The sequence below is a fragment of the Penicillium odoratum genome (assembly GCF_028828045.1).
Source record: "Penicillium odoratum strain IBT 22623 chromosome Unknown utg000001l_segment0_segment0, whole genome shotgun sequence".
Lineage (NCBI taxonomy): Eukaryota > Fungi > Ascomycota > Eurotiomycetes > Eurotiales > Aspergillaceae > Penicillium > Penicillium odoratum.
In genome coordinates, this window is record NW_026643143.1 from 4,954,364 (window position 1) to 4,973,553 (window position 19,190).

Here is a 19,190-nt window from a genome sequence, read left to right on the forward strand (position 1 = left end):
GGACTTTAATTTCCTTGACTCGCGAGGTCAGGACCGCCCCCGATCACATCGAATACATTGTCACTTATTTTCACTGTCGAGTCCCGGCATATCGTGCCAAGTGCCATCCAATCTCCCGCGATGCGCGCGCGCTGTATCTCATTTTCGCATTGAACCCGAGGACGCTCTCCAACGTGACTACAGGAATGAGCACATGCAATGGCATGCGGGGCTTACAACAGACCCTGGCTCGTCCTACGGGCCAATACACCGGGTGCATATCCCATCGGACAGCCCGAACCTCAAAACCGCGGCCTCTATTTCGACAGCTTCAAACGATCCCGACTCGACCCTTGAAACCCTACCTTCCGGTAATATTGTCTGCGGTCTGTGCTGGGAACGACCACGAGCTGCAATGGCAGATGAGAGTTTGGCGTTTATACCGACTCAAATACCCTCAATTTGCGGGTGCATCGATCCATACATCCGCGTCTAAATCCTGTAGCTCAACCGCAGAGTCTACTCAAGATCCTCAGAATGACCCGCACTCGCGACAACTGCATGCCTCTGAGAATTCAGCTGTTCCGTTCTCGGAGGTTATTCAGTCTTATGGCTTTCAAGACGAGGCAGAAGCAAAAGCGATGTTGTTGGCCTACAGAATTTGGTTGACAAGAGAAAAATCCAAATCCAGCCAAAATGAAGAAGCCTGGAACCACGAGATCAAGAAAATTCGATTGCCTGCCGAGGGGCTTTGGATGTACGAGCTGCGTCTTAGTCACAATTCTAAACCAACGCTTGTAGCTTCAGCCTCGGCGCCGACACTGGTATGTTTATTCTCCTTGCGATTTAAAGACTCTTTCTCATTGCTAAACGGACAGACCCAAGCAGTCGGGGTATCCCGATTGGCTATGATTTCCAAGCTACGCAAATCCGGTGACTGGGATGAAGGTCTTGAGACTGCGGGCTATGATGCATTGAGAAACTTGCCTCGTTTGAAAGACATTTGGATGAAAAGCAACACAGCAACTGTCCGCTTTAAGCAGGTTCCCGGTGGGTATGACGTTGCCTTATTTGATCGGATCACGGGCGAGAAGATCTTTACTTCGAAATGTGTCTCAGATCCAGAGAGCCGTCGTAAGCAAAAGGTATGTTTCTCATACGCCATACGATGGCGCTCAATTTTCTCTGACTGCTTCATAGCCAATCGAACGCCAAACTGCGTCGCAAGTTGCAAGCGCGCGCCAAGTTGCAATCTACCGGATGGTCGCTTCTTTACAGTCTCAGAACCTGAAAGCTTTGGAAGATATATTTGATGACTTGAAAGACGACTTGAAAGACAAAAATTTGGAGCGTTTCTATGACATGGTGGATATGGGAGTTTTCCGCCTCGAACTGTCGGGTTCAGAGGATTGTATCGCAAACGTCTTTTTGCATAACAACAAGAGGGTGCCAGAAGCCCAGACTCTAGTAATGGCTGATCGTACAATGTTCAGGGTTCGTTATCATTTCCCATATACTATCCTCGCATATATTTCTAATATCATTCAGTCTCAATTGGAGAGGAAGGCAGTCGCAATCCTCGTCTCAAAATTGATAAAAACACCCTACTGGAACCAACCCGTTCATCTGGCTGCTAAGGTTCCTGTAACCGACGAATTGATGATGGCGATGCAAGATTCGAGGGATGACTTGCTCCAAACAGAAAGAAACTTCAAGAAGCAGAAATTTCCACCGTCCTATCAATCACTAGGAAAGCCAGACGAGTCCGAAAAGTCTGAGCAGGAAGATCTCAGATCTCAGGCGTTGAGCAAGAGCCTGAATGAACGACGCCAATCGGAGGATGCAAGCACAATTGATATTCGGTTCCAGCAAGACCAACTACCAGTGATCCAGATTAGACACCAGGTTTTGGAGCTCATCAACCAACATACTTTTAGTATCATTGCTGCTGAGACGGGATCTGGAAAGTCTACTCAAATTCCCCAAATAATCCTGGATGATGCGACCGACCAAGGAGTTGGGGGAAAATGCAACGTGCTTTGCGTTCAACCACGGCGAATCGCGGCACAGTTCCTGGCGGAGCGAGTCTCCCATGAAAGAGGTGAGCACGTTGGCAATACTGTTGGTTGCATCGTTCGATATGACTCTCGGAGGCCAACCAAAAACGGGGGCAGCATCACATACTGTACCACGGGTATCCTGTTGAACATGCTACAGAATCGGCCTGAAGCTCTCTCATCGCTGACTCACATCATTCTTGACGAGGTACATGTCCGTGACATCCAAATTGACCTCACAATGCTTCTGTTAAAACGCTATGTCGCTAAGTGCCGAGTGACTGGTGCTCCCGTGCCCCGAATCGTGATCTTGAGCGCCACTATAGATCTTGATCTGTTTTCCTCGTACTTCGCCAACATTGGGCCTGATGGGTCACTTGTTGCTGCTCCAGATCTCTCCATCCCGGGCCGTCAATATAATGTGAAGAAGCACAATCTTGACGAGGTGCTTGATAATCTAGCAGCTACATTCGAACCTGAACTCTTGTCACACCTGCTGCATGGGCCCGAGACCAAAAAATTTCTGGATAAACATTATGCGCATCTAGACGACGAAATTACTGAGACTTCAAACTCCATGGCAGAATCGACTGACTTGGTTCCCTCCCCTGCTCAACACAGCCAGATATTGGAACAGGAGGACAAATTGATTCCATATGGCCTGATTGCTGCTTTGGTATTCCACCTTTTGACCACAACGACTTCCGGCGCCATTCTGGTTTTCCTTCCGGGTATAGCAACCATAGATGAGCTTCACAAGCGAATCTTGGATTTTTCCCGTGTTGAGGGATTTGATCTTGATTTCTCCGACGAAGATCGGTTCCGGTTGCTTAGGTTGCATTCAGCACTGCCTGTTGAGATGGCCAAATTGTCAAAGCCATACCCGGAAGGTTGTCGGAGAGTATTCCTTGCCACCGATGTGGCTGAAGCCTCAGTCACCATCCCGGATGTTAAGTACGTGATTGATTCTGGTAGGGTCAATAACCTAATTTATGACCATATAGCGCGCTCTAGCAGACTGGGACCCTGTTGGGTTAGCCAATCTAGTGCCGTCCAGCGCGCTGGACGAGCTGGCAGGGTCCAAGATGGAGAGTACTTTTTCCTAGGAACCCAACAATGCTATGACAGTCTTCGGAAAACGAAGTCTCCCACTATTCAACGAGCTCCCCTGGATGATCTATGCCTGCGCGTGAAAAGCACTGTCCCTGAGCTTCCCATTCTTGATGTGCTAAAGCAGGCCATTGAGCCTCCTGATACCAACGCAGTTCTGGAGACTATCAGACACTTAAAACAGATAGGGGCAATGGATGAGAAGGAGAATCTAACCGACCTTGGTGCTCTTCTCAGCCAAATTCCAGTTCACCCATCGGCCGGCAAGTTGGTCGTCCTTGGTATTATGTTCAGCTGCCTGGACCCAATGATCATATTGGCAACTTCGAGCAAGGATGGCCTCTTCCGCTGGCCATTGGGGTCTGCCGACGGGGAAAGGATTCGAAAGAGCCGTATTGAATTTGCGGGGCAGAGTCACTGTGATCATATCGCTACGATCAATGCCTTCAAGGCTTTGAGGGATATCGAACGTCACAAGGCCAGGGAATACGCTGAATCCAATAATATCGAGTTCCACCGGTATGAGGAGTCTTACGCTCTTGCTGAGCTGGTGATAAGTTCACTCAGAGACCAAGGCCTGGTGCGTCGATTCGGCAATCCATATCATCATCCATATGGCCACGCGCCGCTCAACAAGAACTCCGACTGTATTCCTCTTATCAAGGCACTTATTCTCCACGCTCAATACCCCCACGTTGCCGCTCCAAAGCCGCTCACGGCACAGGCATATTTCACCAAGACCGAAAAGATGGATTACCTGATGCCGACGAGCGCCGCTCACATCCTACCCGCACCATTGACTCGGGATCTACTCACATATCAGGAGAAGCGTGCCAGTAACCCGCCCATGTTGATAGAAGGGTCTCTAGTCAGCCCCTTGACAATGTGTCTCCTAGGGGGGCGAATGGTCTGGAAAGAGCAAATACTACGTATGGACTCATGGTTACGACTAGGAATCAACATGAAAGATCCGACATACACCACGGATGAGGCTGCACGAAGCATCATCGAGTTGCATAAAGCTATTGACAAGGTAAGCAGAAGCTAGCCACATTTCCCAACGTTTCCCCTACTTATTCCTCTAATCTTTGATACAGACTATGAAAGCCGGTTATGCGGCACTGAACAGTAGAAGTCAGGAGGATTCTCTCTTCTATTACCGTCGCCGTTTGTTTAGAACTTTGCAGAATGCTGTTATATCAACCTTGCAGCAAGATAGCTACCGCTTTGCCGAGCCTAACCTAAAACTAAGCTGGAACACATCCTGGGATAGGCACGAAATTATTCCCAACGAGACCACATCTATATCAGACGAGGAGGAACTCAATGTACAATAGATTATGCCGTTCTAGGAAGATGGCAATGAACAATGATGGCCCAATTACGGTGTGCAATAGCGATCCGTTGACAAAACCGTCGAATCATTTGATCTAACGTCGCCGCCCTCGCTAATTCTGTATTGTACTAAATATCTAGCAATTCTGTCATCTACCTATGTGATACCCACCTAACTAATATTCACCCTTGTACGCTTTCGGAGGCTTTCTGCCGCGCAATGCGCCTAGCGCCTATCTACATATGGTATGTGACTAATGTTCATGAATACTGTATCTCCCACTCAGCATCCTACCTTCTTTCCTCCCGGATTATTTAAAAAAATCATGGGGCCCTCCTTATTCATATATAGTGGAATAGAAAGAAAGACAAGAAAAAAAAATTAAAGGAGAAGCTGAAGGAGAAGAGGGAAAAAAGGGAAAATTCGGAGATTAGGGTTTCGAACGTATATTCAACAAGTCTAAAGTATATCCAAGAAACAAAGAGGCAGATATCAATCTTCGAATTTTCGTGTATTTTTCTGTGGCTTTTTAACCCTTTTTCACATATGTATTATCTCAAACCTCCAGAGAAGCTATTACTGCAGCATAGTGCAGAGGAGCGGGTTGTATCCTAAGCTCATACCAAGCATTTTGACACTATTCACCGCCTTAGATAACGCTTATCGCAAAAAGTTGTGAGCATCGCTTTCTCCTCTCGCGAACAAAAAATATAACCAACATCACCAACATGTCACTTTCAAAAGCAGAGTCCGACGTCATTCTAAACCGTGCCAATGTCGCTCTCGCCCGAAGCCAACGTCTCGTCGCATCCTGGCTCCCCGCACAAACAGAAACAGAGCTAGCAAACACCAAATCCGAAGAGGAACTACAAAAAGAGGAAGATGAGATCTTCACCGCTGTACCAGAGACGTAAGCGATCCCTCCAATACATCTCATCCGGATCCTCATCTTTATACTTATACCTATACTAATTCAATTCAGACTCGGACTCGGCGCCCCCCTCCCCGAAAAAGCAGCGGACGGAAGCTGGAATCGCACAGAGCTAAGCTCAAACGATAAATTACGAAAACAATTACTCGGCAAGAATTATGATCGGTTCATGAAGGCCGAAGCGGAGAAGAAGGCTTCGGCGAAAGAAAGTGCGGCGGCGGCGCAGGCTGCTAAAATGGCGCAAGCGGCTAAGGCCAATCAACAGGATGAGAGTGATGACGAGGAAGAAGGGCGGACGGCTTCTCTTGCTAGGAATCAGAGGAAGGCTGCTCCGCTGAAGGCTAAGGCGAAGGTGAATGTTGAGGAGAAGGGGCAGGAGCAGGATACGGCACAGGAGGATTGGCCGGATTCATCAACGAAAGAGGTTCCTGTGCGACAGGCGAAGGGGAAGAAGAAGGCGACCAGTTATTTGGATGAGCTTCTTGCTGAAAGAGCTAAGAAGAGAAAGAAGAGATGAGGTGGTTGTTCATATGGATATTTCCCTTCGAATTGCGCTGGTGAGCTTGTGGCTGAGCGTCACTAGCTCCGGTCACTACTGGAAACAGCTCGATTTGCCCGGAGCTGTTGTGAGCTCCGTTAGAAATTACAGAAGCTGGCAAGGTCGAATTTCGGTGCTGGATCACTGGAATCGGAGTTCCAATGACTCTCACAGCGTGTACACGGTCAGTCAGACTACACGCAAGGAGTTCACTTAGTTTAGTCAAATTAGGGGGCTCAGGCTTAAAGTACAAAATTCACTCCAATCTCTTCTAGATGTTACCATGATTTTTTGCTGCTCCGCCCGACCCAAGGGTATATAAGATATGCGGGAAATGAAGTATAAAACCCGAGCCTTTGTTCACTCGGTATCGACAGCGCGACTCCGCCGGGAATATCCAAGAAATAAGAAAGAAAACAAAAAGAGAGAGAATAAAGGGCTTTAGTGGTTTCAAGTGTACAATGTCAAATGATGGGAGTTTCCAAACGCCTTTCGAGAAGATTTGGGAATATGATGAAATGTGGTAGGTTTGGTAGATCACTGGCCTTGCGCAAAGTATGGTGTAGCCAATTCATCCAATGAGGTTTTAAGTGTAACTTTTGAGCCAATGGCATCTATTCCAAGCGTTTTCGCTTGCGATCCTCGCTCATTTGTTGCTCTTCGTCAGGTCGCTCGGCGGTATCTGCAGGGTTCAATAGTGAATGAACGTTGCTTGCCATGCTAGAGCGACGGGTTGCTGGCAAAGAGGATTCTTGGCGGGGAAACCTAGAGCCACCAATGTTCCACCCGTTGTCAACACTGAGCAAGGATGGAGATGGTTCGGCAGCGCCGGGTGGTGTGGCATGGCGCGATTGGTCTTGAAGACGTCGAGGAGCCCCCATTTCGTACTGAGCAAGGACATCCCGGACTTGCTGGTCGCTGGAACCCGGCACTCGGTTGGGAGATGAAGGCCAAGGTCCACTAGGCGGGTTGCCAGGTGGGAAGGGAGAAGTGCCCGAAGGCGGCCAATCATGCTGGCGGATGTCCGCAAAAGTGTGGCGGCGACCGAGATTAGGCCCAGGGGGTGTCGATATGGATAAATGCGAGGGTCCGGGTTGATTCTGTTGGGGAGCTTGGGGTGCTTGTGGCCGGACATAATTAGGTGCGGGGTTGGCTCCTCCAATGGAGCCATAGCGACGCGGCGACACCGCAAGATGTGGCGGAACGGGTGGCCGGATCATGGACTGGCGTCGGCCATCATCTTGTGGTAGTTGCCGAGGAGATAAGGGTGGCCCAGATTCAAGGGGCATATTCGCAAAGAAAGCCTGACGCGGTGGCATGAGATTTTCATGTGATGTTTCCACAGCGCGCACTGTTTCAAGCTGTTTCTCAACCTCTCGCTGGATGTTCGAGACTAGAATACTGTCAGTGCGATATTCCCTTTGCGGGGCAGATGCCGTCATACTGTCACGGTACAGAGGGTTCTCCCTATCAGGCACAGCAGCTTGGAGGAAGCGGGAGATAGAATGGGTCCACTGGCATATAATTAGTATAGAACCTATGCAGACCACAAATAAGACTTACATGATAGCATTGGGCTAGACCCTCAGCCATGCTCTGGCATCTCGCATTGAGCGCGATATTGCCTTCTTCAGCACGGGATAGACGATTATGCATATCGTAGAGGGAGTGCTCCAGATTCATCAATCTAGCTTCTGTCGCATCAGGAACAGGCTCCGCAGGGGTGCCTGGTTGTGACGTAGCAGCCTTATGGCCAGGGAACGAGTCGCGGTGAATCAACGCATGCCGGGATGCGCGACGTTTGATCTCTCGCAGGCCAGCCAGATCGCCCCGTTTGAAATTGCCATTTCCATGTTTAAACTCCCACAGAGCAGAGTCCGGAGACCCAGTATGAAACACATCGCTCACTGACACCTAGATCAGCAAATACCCCATGATCTCAGAATGGTTGTAACGTACCTTTGTGGAAGCCGTACATATTCAGCTGCCGGACAAAGGACGAAATGTTCGTGTGCTTAAAGTACTGGCTTTGGGGGCGTCAGCAGAAACCAACGTCGAGGTTCAGTCACTGGGACTTACGCTAAGACCTTGGAGAATTCTGAAGTTGGGGACATCACAAAGCTATCGTGGGTGTTTGACCAAGAGATAAGGTGCTGGATGCTGTTATCCTCGAGCATACTATGTTTCGAGACAGGTTAGCACGGATCGTAGAGCAATCAGGTTGGCGGGCGCACTTGTAAAGCTTGTGAATAAAAGCGGTCTGTACGACTTTAGGTTGCTGGGCTGCAGCAGCAGCCCCAACGGCCGGGTTGGGGGGATTGCTCGAATTCCCCTCAGAGCCATTAGTATTCATTGCGCCCCGGTCGCCTTCTAGACCGTGAATCGGTATACCCACCGCAGTAGAGGAAGGGGGCGTGATCTCCATCGCGACAGGGGAATGGTGAACAGAGGATGATAGGACCGGGATGTTTCGAGTCTTGCCGGGAGCATTCGCAGGCCCGAAGGTATTCCTGGAGGGAGGATCTGCGAGACCACTCATATTGGGAAGCGGAGAAGTGAAACAGCTATAGCGTAAGGCGAAGTTCGGGACAGGCGATCGGCGTATGAAGCTTGGGAGCTGATAAGAATAATTTTGGGGAAGCCGAAGTTCGGATGGGGCAAGATGCAGAACGCGATGACCGTTTAGAGTGCGCTCGTGGCGGAAGGACGTGGGAAGAGAGTAGGATAGTATCGCGGAGGCCCAGATGAGGCGCAGATCAACACCCAAGCATTGGAACCCGGTCTGTCATCGCGCCCATGAATTGAGGTCGAAAGGTGAAGGGAACAAATCTCAGCTTGAGGTCTGCGGGGAAGGGGGGAGGGGCCGGAAAGGCGCGAAAGGTCGGGATCTGCAAAGTTTCTCTGACTCTCTCGAACTTTTTTAAAAATTTTATTCCAAACAGGAGAGAGTCAGAAATATTCCAAATTCATGGATTGATGACGTGGGAAGATCGGGTAGAAAGAAGGTGGAGAAATAAGAAAAGGGGTTTTGGTGAAGGAATGAGGACCTTTTCTTCACAGCTCCACCTTCACCTTATAGATATACAGATTATCCCAACTTTACAATCCACAACTTCTAACTTCACATCCAAACATCCAAACATCCTGTTTAACACTTACCATATCAATTTTTATTTTTTTTATGGATCATACTCATTCTATCTTGAGTCAGTTTAATGACTTATCTCCTCAGAGTCGACGTGCTATGTATGACATGTCTATACACGTCTAATGCCTGCTACTTTTATGCACATCGCTGATCAGTAAACCCTGCAGATATCATGGCATCTTGGACCAGTTACATCGCGCTGAATGGAGAGAGGTGAAGTTACGTGCCGATCACATCACTTTTCAACACGACTTGATAGGAAACCTACCCTTAGAGATTGTTGCGCTGGTCGCAGAGTACCTGAATCTCGCCGACCTGATCCTCCTGCAAAGGGTGTCTCGGCAATGGCACCGGGTTCTTTCATCTTTCATGGTACAAAGCGCTGCAATCCGAGCCACCGTGGGAGGCGACATCGTTGTATCAGATTGCAAGGCCGCGATTCAGAAAAGACTGCGGCTGGAACGAGGCAAACCATATAAGCAGGTCTCGCTGCCTTCTCCGTTAGATGCGGAGCACAACACATTCATCCACCCTGGCATGTTGGGGTATTCAAATGGCATCCTTGCTTGGTTAGAAGGAGAGACCGACCTAAGATCTATCGCCATATTTCATCTACGGACTGGCAAAACCGATCGACTAGCCACGGAAAATCGAGACCAGCTCATGGAGCTGAAAATCTCCAGATCATTAATCGCTGTGATGTCGAGGCGGGGATATTGCCACATCTGGGATATCCACACTCATGAACACCAGGCCTTTCGATTGCCGTCTAATGATTTTTCTTATTTCGTGGTGAGTGATCGCAAGGTGGCCTTCGATTACCGGGAGTACATCATCCACTGGGCGTGGGACTCGGCCATTGCTCGAAGGATTCCTATCAAGACAGGCATCCTCCTGCTAGCGCTTCACCCTTCCGAAGACAAGTTCACGGTCGTCCGTGTCGGCGATAAAGTCTACCGTGGCGACAGGCTGGTGATGGTGAATGATGACGATACCTGTCATGTATATACTGAAAAGTATACAATCAACAACGCCAACGAGTTTCATTGCTCCCATTCACAGAATCATCAAATTCCACTGATTCGCGGTGAAATATGGCAGACACAGCCTGCACAAGAGATCTATGAGGGCCAAACCAGTACCCTGCTCCTAAAAATGGGCACAGCCGACACCCAGTCAAAACGGTACTTTTCTCTGCAAGGCGATGAGGTCATTTGCCATGAGATGCTTCCTCGTCCTACGATATCCAACGCTTTTTGTGTGGGCCAGGACCTGATCTACGCCCCCGTTGAGAGGCTGGGTGCCACATACAGTGACAGGTTGGCGATAATGAAGTCCAAAGGCAAGAGATCTGCATCCCCAGCAAACGCAATGGGCGAGTGCCAGCATTTAGCGGAGCGACATGCAATTATCAGCTCTTGTATCCGAGTGCTTGGGGATAGCGACTTTGTGATCTTCGCCGATCTTCGGTCATTGGTGATCTGGGGATTTGATGAAACATGGCAGCCTGCATCGTGGCCCTGAGGTAGAAGCCTGAACCATCTACAGACTACTAGACACTGGATTCATTTTGAAATCTCACATCCTCTTCCAATTAGGACATCATAATAAAAAAGGACATAGAAACACTCAAGAATACAGTGACAAAAGAAAAATAAATGACACAGGAACGGGCATCGTAGCGTCCACAGGTATTCTCTAATGTGTCGTTACAATGCGCCTACGGGCTCCCAAATGCATGCCCTCATCTATGACTTCAACCTTGAGGAAATCCCTTAGATACCCAGGGTGAACTCAACACCAACGTCGATCTCACGGGCCATCTTGACGACCTTGGAGAACTGAACCGACTTCTCGGCAGCAGTCTGGAGGTCCTCAATGGAAAAGATCTTAAGACCAGACTCGTTGATCTAGAAAACAGTCAGTAAAGATTTATTTAAAATAGATTAATTTAACCATACCAGCTTGTGAGCCTGCTCCATGTTGGTACCCTGCAGACGGGCGATGATGGGGGTGCGCAGGTTCATCTCGTTGACAACGTTGATCAGACCCTGAGCGATAGCGTCACAGCGGACGATACCACCGAAGATGTTGACGAAGACAGCAGAGACCTTGGGGTCGCTGGTGATCAGCTCGAAAGCGCTCTTGATAGCAGCGGGGGTAGCACCACCACCGACGTCAAGGAAGTTAGCGGGGCTACCACCGTTCAGCTTGATGATGTCCATGGTGGCCATGGCGAGACCGGCACCGTTGACCAGGCAGCCAATGTCACCATCCAGCTTAATGAAGTTCAAGCCGTGCTCAGCAGCCTTGACCTCATCAGCATCCTCCTGGCTCTCATCGCGCAACTCGAAGATCTCCTTCTGGCGGAACTCGGCGTTGTCGTCGAAGCCCAGCTTGGCGTCCATAGCCAGAACCTGGTGGTCGGAGGTCTCGGAGAGGGGGTTGATCTCGAGTTGAGTGGCATCGGTCTCCATGAAGACACGGTAGAGGTTCTGGATGGTGGTCTTGGCCTCCTCGATGCACTGCTCGGAGAAACCAAGGTCGGTGGCGATAGTGCGGGCGATCTCATCGGTAACACCGACGTGGATGTCAATGGGGGTGGTGATGATAGCATCGGGGTTCTCCTTGGCGACAGTCTCGATATCCATACCACCCTGCGACGAGGCGACGATAACGGGGCCACGGGTAGCACGGTCCAAGAGGACAGCGAGGTAGAACTCACGGCGAGCGAACTTGCGCTCACAGATGTAAACAGAGTTACAGGCGCGACCAGCGGCACCGGTCTGCTTGGTGATGAGCTTCTGGCCGATCATCTGCTCGGCGAACATCTTGGCCTCGGTAGGACTGAAGGACAAGTTAGGAATCACCCCTTGGACCAGGAGCGTAAAAATCGATATCCAACTTACGAGTAGATAACCCGAACACCACCCTTGAGACCGTTGGTGAAGTGACCCTTACCACGGCCGCCGGCAAGAACCTGGGCCTTGATAACCATGTCATCGTTACCTGGGTATTGTATTTAGTACGTGAAGGGGCCAGCTAGGAGAAAAGGGAAGAGATAAACCTACCGATGGAACGGGCAACGGCCTCAGCCTCCTCAGCAGTGTGAGCGACTTCACCCTTGGGCACACCAACACCGTACTGTGTTCTTTCATCAGCAAACTGCAGGATTCAAAACAGGGATCTCTGCGACCGAAGGGGAATCGGGAGACGCGGATTGACATACCTTCTTCAGGATGCGCGCGGAGAGGTACTCGTGGATGGACAGGTTACGCTGCTGCTGCTGAGCGATTCTTGAAGGGGCGGAGACCTTCTAGATACCAAACATCATTATTAGTATTTGGATTAGAGAAACCGAGCCACGGGCCGATAGCACGGCATCGCGAAGAACTTACAGTCGCAGCCCGGAGGGCGGCAGCAACGGGACGACCACGGGCAAGCTTGAACATGGTGAAATTAGGGAGAAAGAGAAGAGAGGAGAGGAATGGGTGGTATTAAGCCCTTGGGGAGTTAAGGGAGAGGATATCGGGAACTCGGGGGAGAATTGCTGTTTCTTCTTTTTCTCGGGATGACAGTACAGTCGCGGTAAAACCGGGTGTTGCAGCCAACCAGCTCCCGTCCCTGGCTGACTCAGCCATGCCTCGGACTGGAAGACGCGAATATCACGGAACTCATTCATCACCAACGACAACCATTTTTTACTCGTTCTTCTTCTTCGCTTGGATCTTTCCTAGGTTGAACATCTTTCCAAGAACCCATCCAAATAGCCCATTCCACGCCCAACCTCCCGAGAGCAGCCAAACGACCCAACTGCGATGACCCTCCCAGATCCAAAGCTTTCGTCCTTGCGCCCAAGGCCACAGCCAGCGCCACGGGGCTGATCCATACAATACCTGAGCAACGACACTCTTGGCATACGCATCATGGGGCATTGCATTATGTTGGCTATGCACGACGCGCTGGTCATACTCCTTCTCGATATCCATGTACATGGAATTCGGCTGTAAGTGGCGTTCGGTACGCGCAATTCGAGATTGTACGCCTCCTGTCACAATAGTAGTGACATGGACTCTGTTGGTGATCAGCAAGTATTAAAGTAGAGTAGATACAGCCGACGCACCCGTAGGGAGCTAGTTCGACTCGAAGAACGTCGCTGAAAGAGTGCAGAGCGGCTTTGGATGCATTGTAGACCGATCCAAATACGTAGGGAATCACCTGTCACTGTCAGCCATGGTCTTTTCTGAAGGACTGAAACACGAACAGCAACGATCGATCCAACCTGAACAATCGTTCCCTTGGCTTTGATCAAAAGTGGCACAAATGTCTGGCACATGACAATGACAGCAAAAAAGTTGGTATCAAATGTCTTGCGTGCCTCCGCTAGATCAACCTCCATGGCAGGGACAGTATAGTCTATTGCTGTTAGTCTCAAGGTATCACCTACCTATATCGATGTCTAGGTGGTATCAGGGTTGATGGGACATACTGCGGCCTCTATATACTGAGTCAGCGATGATCAAAGCTTCCGGATGTCCAAGGTTGACAGTGACAGGATGATATGTACTCACGCGTTGTTCACCAGGTAATCTAAACCTTTATTACCGAGTCTTGTCTCAACTTCAGTATAGCAAGCCTTGACACTCTCAAGGTCATCGACCACCAAACTCAGAGTCTCAATGCCAAGCCCAGCTAGGTCGGAGATAGTCTCCGCTTTACGGGCTGTAGCTATCACGCGCAATCCATTTCGATGAAACTCCCGCGCAAGGGCATGCCCAATTCCACCGGGAGAACAACTTGCTTGGTGTCAGTACTTTGTTATCTTAGACTCGAGCCTGGCACTCACCCTGTGATCAGGACTGATTTGCGGTTATCGGTAACCCCTGACATAGTTGATCTGAAGGGATCGCTAGTTATTCAAAGCTGAGACCTGGAATCTCAGTAGGAAGTAGGAAGTATGAAGTTTAAAGTATGGTGCATGAACTATGAACTCTTCACGATAATGACGCGATACCAGAGTAAGACTAGCTTGGTCGTGTTGCCTCGGCTTGTCATGTATCCCAACCCTAAGCCCTATCACTACTTTGGGACTTTAAATGAACACTATGACTAGAGAATAGGTGCATAGTATATCATTGAACCAATTCAATTGTGCATCAAATGGGGTTCTTCATGGTCATCCTACAACCTTGGAATTGATATTAGATCCAGATTTCCGATGATAGATCCATTCCTGCCAAGACACAGAATGATCCACTTTTGTCGCATGCATTCCAGATCGTCTGCGGAGTATACACATGTTTATCATGCAGATGGCTGTGAATCTATAAGATAAAGCAGGTATAAACAGGATCCGGAACCCTGTGGTACTATTAAAGTCAGACGTGCAAGCCAATATAGGTTCATTGTTCCGATGTGGATTGTGCCGACTTCCGAAAGTGACTAAACTCAACGAATCGCAATCGCGGATTTTGGTGAGAAAGCGTATACCCGGACCCATCATGACGGCGATCCCTGACGTCGGGGTCAATTCGTCGACATCCGCGACACAAGCCTCTTTCCTGTTGTTTATTCGATCGCGTATTCCTAAGCGATAAGTGTGATCTTACTCTTCTATACATGTATAAAATACCGATGAGAGAAAACCCGCAAGTCGTACTTGTCTTCCGTTGATGCCCGACTCACCTCACATGGAATGATCAATTCCTTGGCCTGACGCGCAATTCGACTTTGTTAGCGCAGTGAACGGATATATACAAATATTCTGCTCTGACCTAATTCCCCTCCCAGTCCCTGGTGAATCCAATCGGAATATACTCCATAATCAGCATTCGCCCAATTGCCGGGACTAGTCATGGCTTCGGGATTTGGACTAGTGACGGATGTACCCCGCCATATGAGAAGCCCCGGTCAAGATGGTTATCGAACGCCAACTATCGAAGATGCCGACCAGAGAATCTCAATTCTCGGCGTAATAGACAGCCCTAGAACCACTGCCCGCGATGTACACGCCACCGCATTGGAGGAAACGTTACAGAAGCTCTCGTCGAGAGCTACTGATCACCAATCAAAGAGAGAATCAAATTTTTGGGCGGAGCCTAATGGTCAACAACTTGATCGCACATTTACGGATGCATCGTCGCACCGGCTGAGCTGGAAAAAACGAATTCGCCATATTACTTGGGCATATTTCACTATGACCATGGCCACCGGGGGATTGGCGAATGTTCTATACGAAGGTAAATCGGCTCCATCCAGGTTTGTCTGCATTTACTAATCGAACTAACAGTCCCATACCGTTTCCGAGGATTGGAGACAATCGGAGTCGTCGTCTTCTTGTTCAATATTGTCCTTTACCTTCTTATCTGGGCGCTTCTGCTCATTAGATTCTACTATTATCCTTATACTTTCAAAGCCTCCTTCCTTCATCCAACGGAATCCTTGTTTATTCCCGCTTCGATGGTGTCTTTTGGTACTATCCTGATCAATGTCTCACAATATGGCCCGCAAAAGGCAGGCCCCTGGCTAATCGAAGCTGTGGGGGTTCTCTTTTGGATCGACTGTATTCTAGCTGTGTTGTTCTCCGCGGGCATCTATCTCATCATGTCAGAACCCCTTTTCAACATCATTTGAATCAAGAACAATCACTCACAATATCTCAGATGGTCGACACAGTCATTTACAATTGCCCAAATGACCCCGATTTGGATCTTTCCTGCTTACCCTATGCTCATCATGGGTCCACACGCCGGCATTCTAAGTGGGAAACTCGAACCATCCCGTGCTCTACGCATCATCGTAGGCGGAACGACGATTCAGGGCGTCGGATTCCTGATGTCCTTGATGGTGTATTCGGCCTTCATCTACCGACTCATGACCCAAAAACTTCCAAAGGAGAACATGCGTCCCGGAATGTTCGTTTCTGTCGGACCGAGTGGTTTCACAGTTGCTGGCCTTGTGAACATGGCATCCAACACAAAACGCGCCTTTCCGGCCGATTTCATGGGCAATGGTCCACTAGCTGCCGACATACTGAAAGTGACGACCAATTTCGCCGCACTATGGCTATGGGGGTAAGTTGTAAACCCGCGCATGAATAGTCATTATACTTACTTCCAGAAGATTGGCGATCTTCTTCTTTATCCTCGCTAGTGCGGCCCATTGGTCGGCTATCGGGCCAGGTCGCATGGTCTTCTCAATGGGCTGGTTCTCATTCGTGTTTCCGAACACGGCGTTGATCACTGCCACTTTTGCCATTGGGAAGGCATTTTCTTGTGATGCCATCAACATTGTCGGGACGGTGGCAGTTTTTCCGCTGCTATTTATGTATTTCTTTGTTTGTTATATGATGATTCGAGCTATTGTTCAGCACCAGATTCTGTGGCCACAGAAAGGCGAGGATCGGGATGAGGGTGGATTTGAAGTTCAGCACGTCAATCCTGCTGGAGAGGAATCCGAGGAAACTAACGCTGTCTAAATTTGGAGCGGATACCTAAAAGTTGTTCACTGTTTACTATGATACCCCTCAATCTAAGTTATTTGATCATACAGGACTATAGCCCAGCCTCAGTGCACCTTGGTTCGTGCAAAACAATTCGACAGTAGATATTTCAGGTGATAGATCACATGTTCATTCACAAGATTGACTACAATATCATGTATCGCATCTATTCTCATTAGGTTCATTCGTCTTTAGGTAGCGTTGCTTTTCAACTGCGAAGCATGTTCGTTGACCAAATCCTCCAAGGTGTTGCGGTAACCGACCGGGAGTGCTCCAGACTACATTTCGTGAGTATGTAGACAGTAAAGACCATGGAAGGAAACTTACCTCGTTCTTCAGCAACTCTTGAACAAGAACAAACACATTATCTCGGTCTTTAATTACCTGAGACGGGTCTTTTTCTTCGGTATCTTCGCCCGAGGACTCGTTGCTCAGGGTCTTCTTCAGTAGCTCCAACACTTCCTCGTTCTGCAGGCAGTCTGCCACTGCCATGCAACCAGATTTGTTGTTCGCCATCAAGGCTAACGCGAACCATCCTTCGCTTCGAACAACGGGCCATTGAGTCTGAGTAATCATGGCACCGATTGGGCGGGCAACACCCTCATGCAAGTCATACAGTGTGTCCAACAAGGCGCTCGCTTGTTCGTCACCTTCGCGGGTCTTAGGGGTGAGGGTTCGGCAGATTGAAGCGATAGCACGCCCAATCTCAGTCTTGATTGGTGCGGAATCAGACTTCTCAAAGAGAGCGAGAAGCAATGACAAATATGTCCTTCGGTGAGCCGGAGAATCAGGGTCATCTGACAGCGGGGACAGCAACCTGGCAATATTCTCCATCGACGAGATGATGACCTGGCGGGCAATCGTTGCGGCTGAGAACTGCACCTGTGGAACAGAATCAAAGGCCCACAAGCTTGATACAGCGGGAATAATTCCAGCCTCGGCCAGGCTGACACGATTATCACCAGCAATGGCTAGGTTCTTGAGGAATCCTAGAGCAGAGTGCAAAACTGATCCCCGGGCATCACTGTTTAGAACAGCGATGAGTTCCTCGTGGATCTTCAAGTCCCGCACCATCACTCGACAGACCTCATCAGATCGAGCCAGATTTCCCAGCATCACACAAGCACAGATCTGAAGCTGATCTTCGTCGGCCACAATCCACGATTTGAGCGTCTGCGATAGGGTGGAATCGAGGGGGTAGTGTTCTGCAAACAGCGGGGAGGCCGAGACATCAGACAACGCCTGGTTAGTCTTCAGTCGCGACTGGGCCAGAGCTTGAACATCTTCCTTGGAAGTGTTGTCAATTTCGATGGAAATGGATCGGTGCAGAACAGAAAGCAACATCTCCACCATTTTGTTGGAGATGCAAGCATTCTGGAATCGCTCCTTTTCCAGATAAGCGGATAGACAGTTCACCAGGGACGCGTAGTGCCCAAAGGCTATATCTTCGTTCAAAGCAAGCTCCATAAGGAGCAAAATCGTTCCATCGGGTGAGTTTTCAACGCCTTGTGCTACAGTCTGGGTCAGTCCGCGAAATCTAGATCCAAGCACCTATCATACCTTGCTCGGAGGCTAGTTCGACCAGGTCATATGAGAAGCCTAGTAGAGCCTCATTGTCTCCAATAACGCCATCTCTAAGTAATCTCAATATGATATATGCGGACCGATTTTCCGCCATCTGGGTATGCGCAGGCTCTGTTGATTTATCAGCAAATATTAGCCATATTAGACGGGGTAGGGGCCTCACCATAATCCATGCAGATGTTATAGATCACAGGAATAGCCACCATAATCAAGTCCGGATTGAGGAAGTGCCGGATTATAGCAAGAGTGTAATTCTCCTTTACGACGATCTCCCTATTCTCATCAGTGTCGGCACAGGAGTTGCCAATCAAACGCAAGGAATGCAATAACAATCCCCGGTCAAGCTCCTGCTTGGAAGAAATCACATCCAGAAAGAACTTGAGGATTCCAGACTGGCCGATTGGAGCTCTCCATGATGCTGAAAAGCTGTTAGTCAAGGAAACGCAGCAAACGATTCTAAACTTACGGTCTCGACTCCCATTAGCCAGAACATCGGCCGCTTGAGCCATGAGATTTGAATTGCATGACCATAGTTGCTGCAGAGTTGTATGCACACTTTCTAATGTCGTGGCATCTCGTCGGCCCAGACGTGCCTCCTCCTCTGCCTGACCCAAGGAAGCATGAAGCTCTTTCAGGTCAAAGCTGTTAGCAACCTCACTCGTCGGCTCGGCCTGCTCAATGATCTTTTTCAAGGCCTGAAACATAGCTTCTTGATCTTGCGAATCCACTGTGGTGTCCTGAACAGGAAGCGAGCTGGATATATCAGGTAGGTCTGATAGAACTTGATCCACAGAAGGCTGGTCCAATTTTGATGAGAATGACCTGTCCTGTGTGGACTCATGGCCTGTATTTAGCCCATTGAGTGACATGATTTTGATTTTTCAGGTCTGGTGTAGACTGATCGCTGCCTTGGATGGAAATTGACAGAAGAATAGGCCGCATCGACGATGTGGAGAGTGTTGCCTGAGGTAAATTCAGGCATCACCGGGATTTTGGATTATTAAGA

The 19,190-nt window shown here is 49.2% G+C and overlaps 8 protein-coding genes across 8 annotated transcripts; 4 read left to right on the top strand and 4 right to left on the bottom strand.

The window, feature by feature from the left end:
* Window positions 1–193: 193 nt before the first annotated feature.
* On the top strand, window positions 194–4,483 carry N7520_001779 (uncharacterized protein; the record flags this gene model as incomplete). The annotated part of the gene is made up of 7 exons (XM_057135714.1): window positions 194–414; window positions 485–736; window positions 781–803; window positions 868–1,124; window positions 1,180–1,473; window positions 1,528–4,179; window positions 4,244–4,483. 7 exons carry the CDS (start codon window positions 194–196, stop codon window positions 4,481–4,483), a joined length of 3,939 nt encoding a protein of 1,312 aa, XP_057001650.1.
* A 727-nt stretch (window positions 4,484–5,210) lies between these two features.
* N7520_001780 (DUF3245 domain-containing protein) lies at window positions 5,211–5,930 on the top strand (the record flags this gene model as incomplete). The annotated part of the gene is made up of 2 exons (XM_057135715.1): window positions 5,211–5,392; window positions 5,465–5,930. 2 exons carry the CDS (start codon window positions 5,211–5,213, stop codon window positions 5,928–5,930), a joined length of 648 nt encoding a protein of 215 aa, XP_057001651.1.
* A 635-nt stretch (window positions 5,931–6,565) lies between these two features.
* N7520_001781 (heat shock factor family protein) lies at window positions 6,566–8,490 on the bottom strand (the record flags this gene model as incomplete). Its single annotated transcript, XM_057135716.1, has 6 exons — window positions 6,566–7,344; window positions 7,396–7,465; window positions 7,515–7,858; window positions 7,911–7,978; window positions 8,031–8,129; window positions 8,186–8,490. 6 exons carry the CDS (start codon window positions 8,488–8,490, stop codon window positions 6,566–6,568), a joined length of 1,665 nt encoding a protein of 554 aa, XP_057001652.1.
* An 812-nt stretch (window positions 8,491–9,302) lies between these two features.
* On the top strand, window positions 9,303–10,623 carry N7520_001782 (F-box domain protein; the record flags this gene model as incomplete). The annotated part of the gene is made up of 2 exons (XM_057135717.1): window positions 9,303–9,312; window positions 9,359–10,623. 2 exons carry the CDS (start codon window positions 9,303–9,305, stop codon window positions 10,621–10,623), a joined length of 1,275 nt encoding a protein of 424 aa, XP_057001653.1.
* A 251-nt stretch (window positions 10,624–10,874) lies between these two features.
* N7520_001783 (succinate--CoA ligase (GDP-forming) subunit beta) lies at window positions 10,875–12,551 on the bottom strand (the record flags this gene model as incomplete). The annotated part of the gene is made up of 6 exons (XM_057135718.1): window positions 10,875–11,009; window positions 11,061–11,946; window positions 12,009–12,108; window positions 12,171–12,243; window positions 12,329–12,415; window positions 12,498–12,551. The coding sequence occupies 6 exons, from the start codon at window positions 12,549–12,551 to the stop codon at window positions 10,875–10,877; spliced, it is 1,335 nt and encodes a 444-aa protein (XP_057001654.1).
* Window positions 12,552–12,800: 249 nt separating this feature from the next.
* On the bottom strand, window positions 12,801–13,989 carry N7520_001784 (SDR family oxidoreductase; the record flags this gene model as incomplete). Its single annotated transcript, XM_057135719.1, has 6 exons — window positions 12,801–13,173; window positions 13,223–13,317; window positions 13,364–13,515; window positions 13,589–13,596; window positions 13,671–13,895; window positions 13,946–13,989. 6 exons carry the CDS (start codon window positions 13,987–13,989, stop codon window positions 12,801–12,803), a joined length of 897 nt encoding a protein of 298 aa, XP_057001655.1.
* A 964-nt stretch (window positions 13,990–14,953) lies between these two features.
* N7520_001785 (tellurite-resistance/dicarboxylate transporter family protein) lies at window positions 14,954–16,576 on the top strand (the record flags this gene model as incomplete). Its single annotated transcript, XM_057135720.1, has 4 exons — window positions 14,954–15,338; window positions 15,389–15,704; window positions 15,762–16,172; window positions 16,219–16,576. The coding sequence occupies 4 exons, from the start codon at window positions 14,954–14,956 to the stop codon at window positions 16,574–16,576; spliced, it is 1,470 nt and encodes a 489-aa protein (XP_057001656.1).
* A 215-nt stretch (window positions 16,577–16,791) lies between these two features.
* N7520_001786 (uncharacterized protein) lies at window positions 16,792–19,053 on the bottom strand (the record flags this gene model as incomplete). The annotated part of the gene is made up of 5 exons (XM_057135721.1): window positions 16,792–16,878; window positions 16,928–18,111; window positions 18,161–18,295; window positions 18,348–18,602; window positions 18,651–19,053. The coding sequence occupies 5 exons, from the start codon at window positions 19,051–19,053 to the stop codon at window positions 16,792–16,794; spliced, it is 2,064 nt and encodes a 687-aa protein (XP_057001657.1).
* Between the last annotated feature and the right edge of the window lie 137 nt (window positions 19,054–19,190).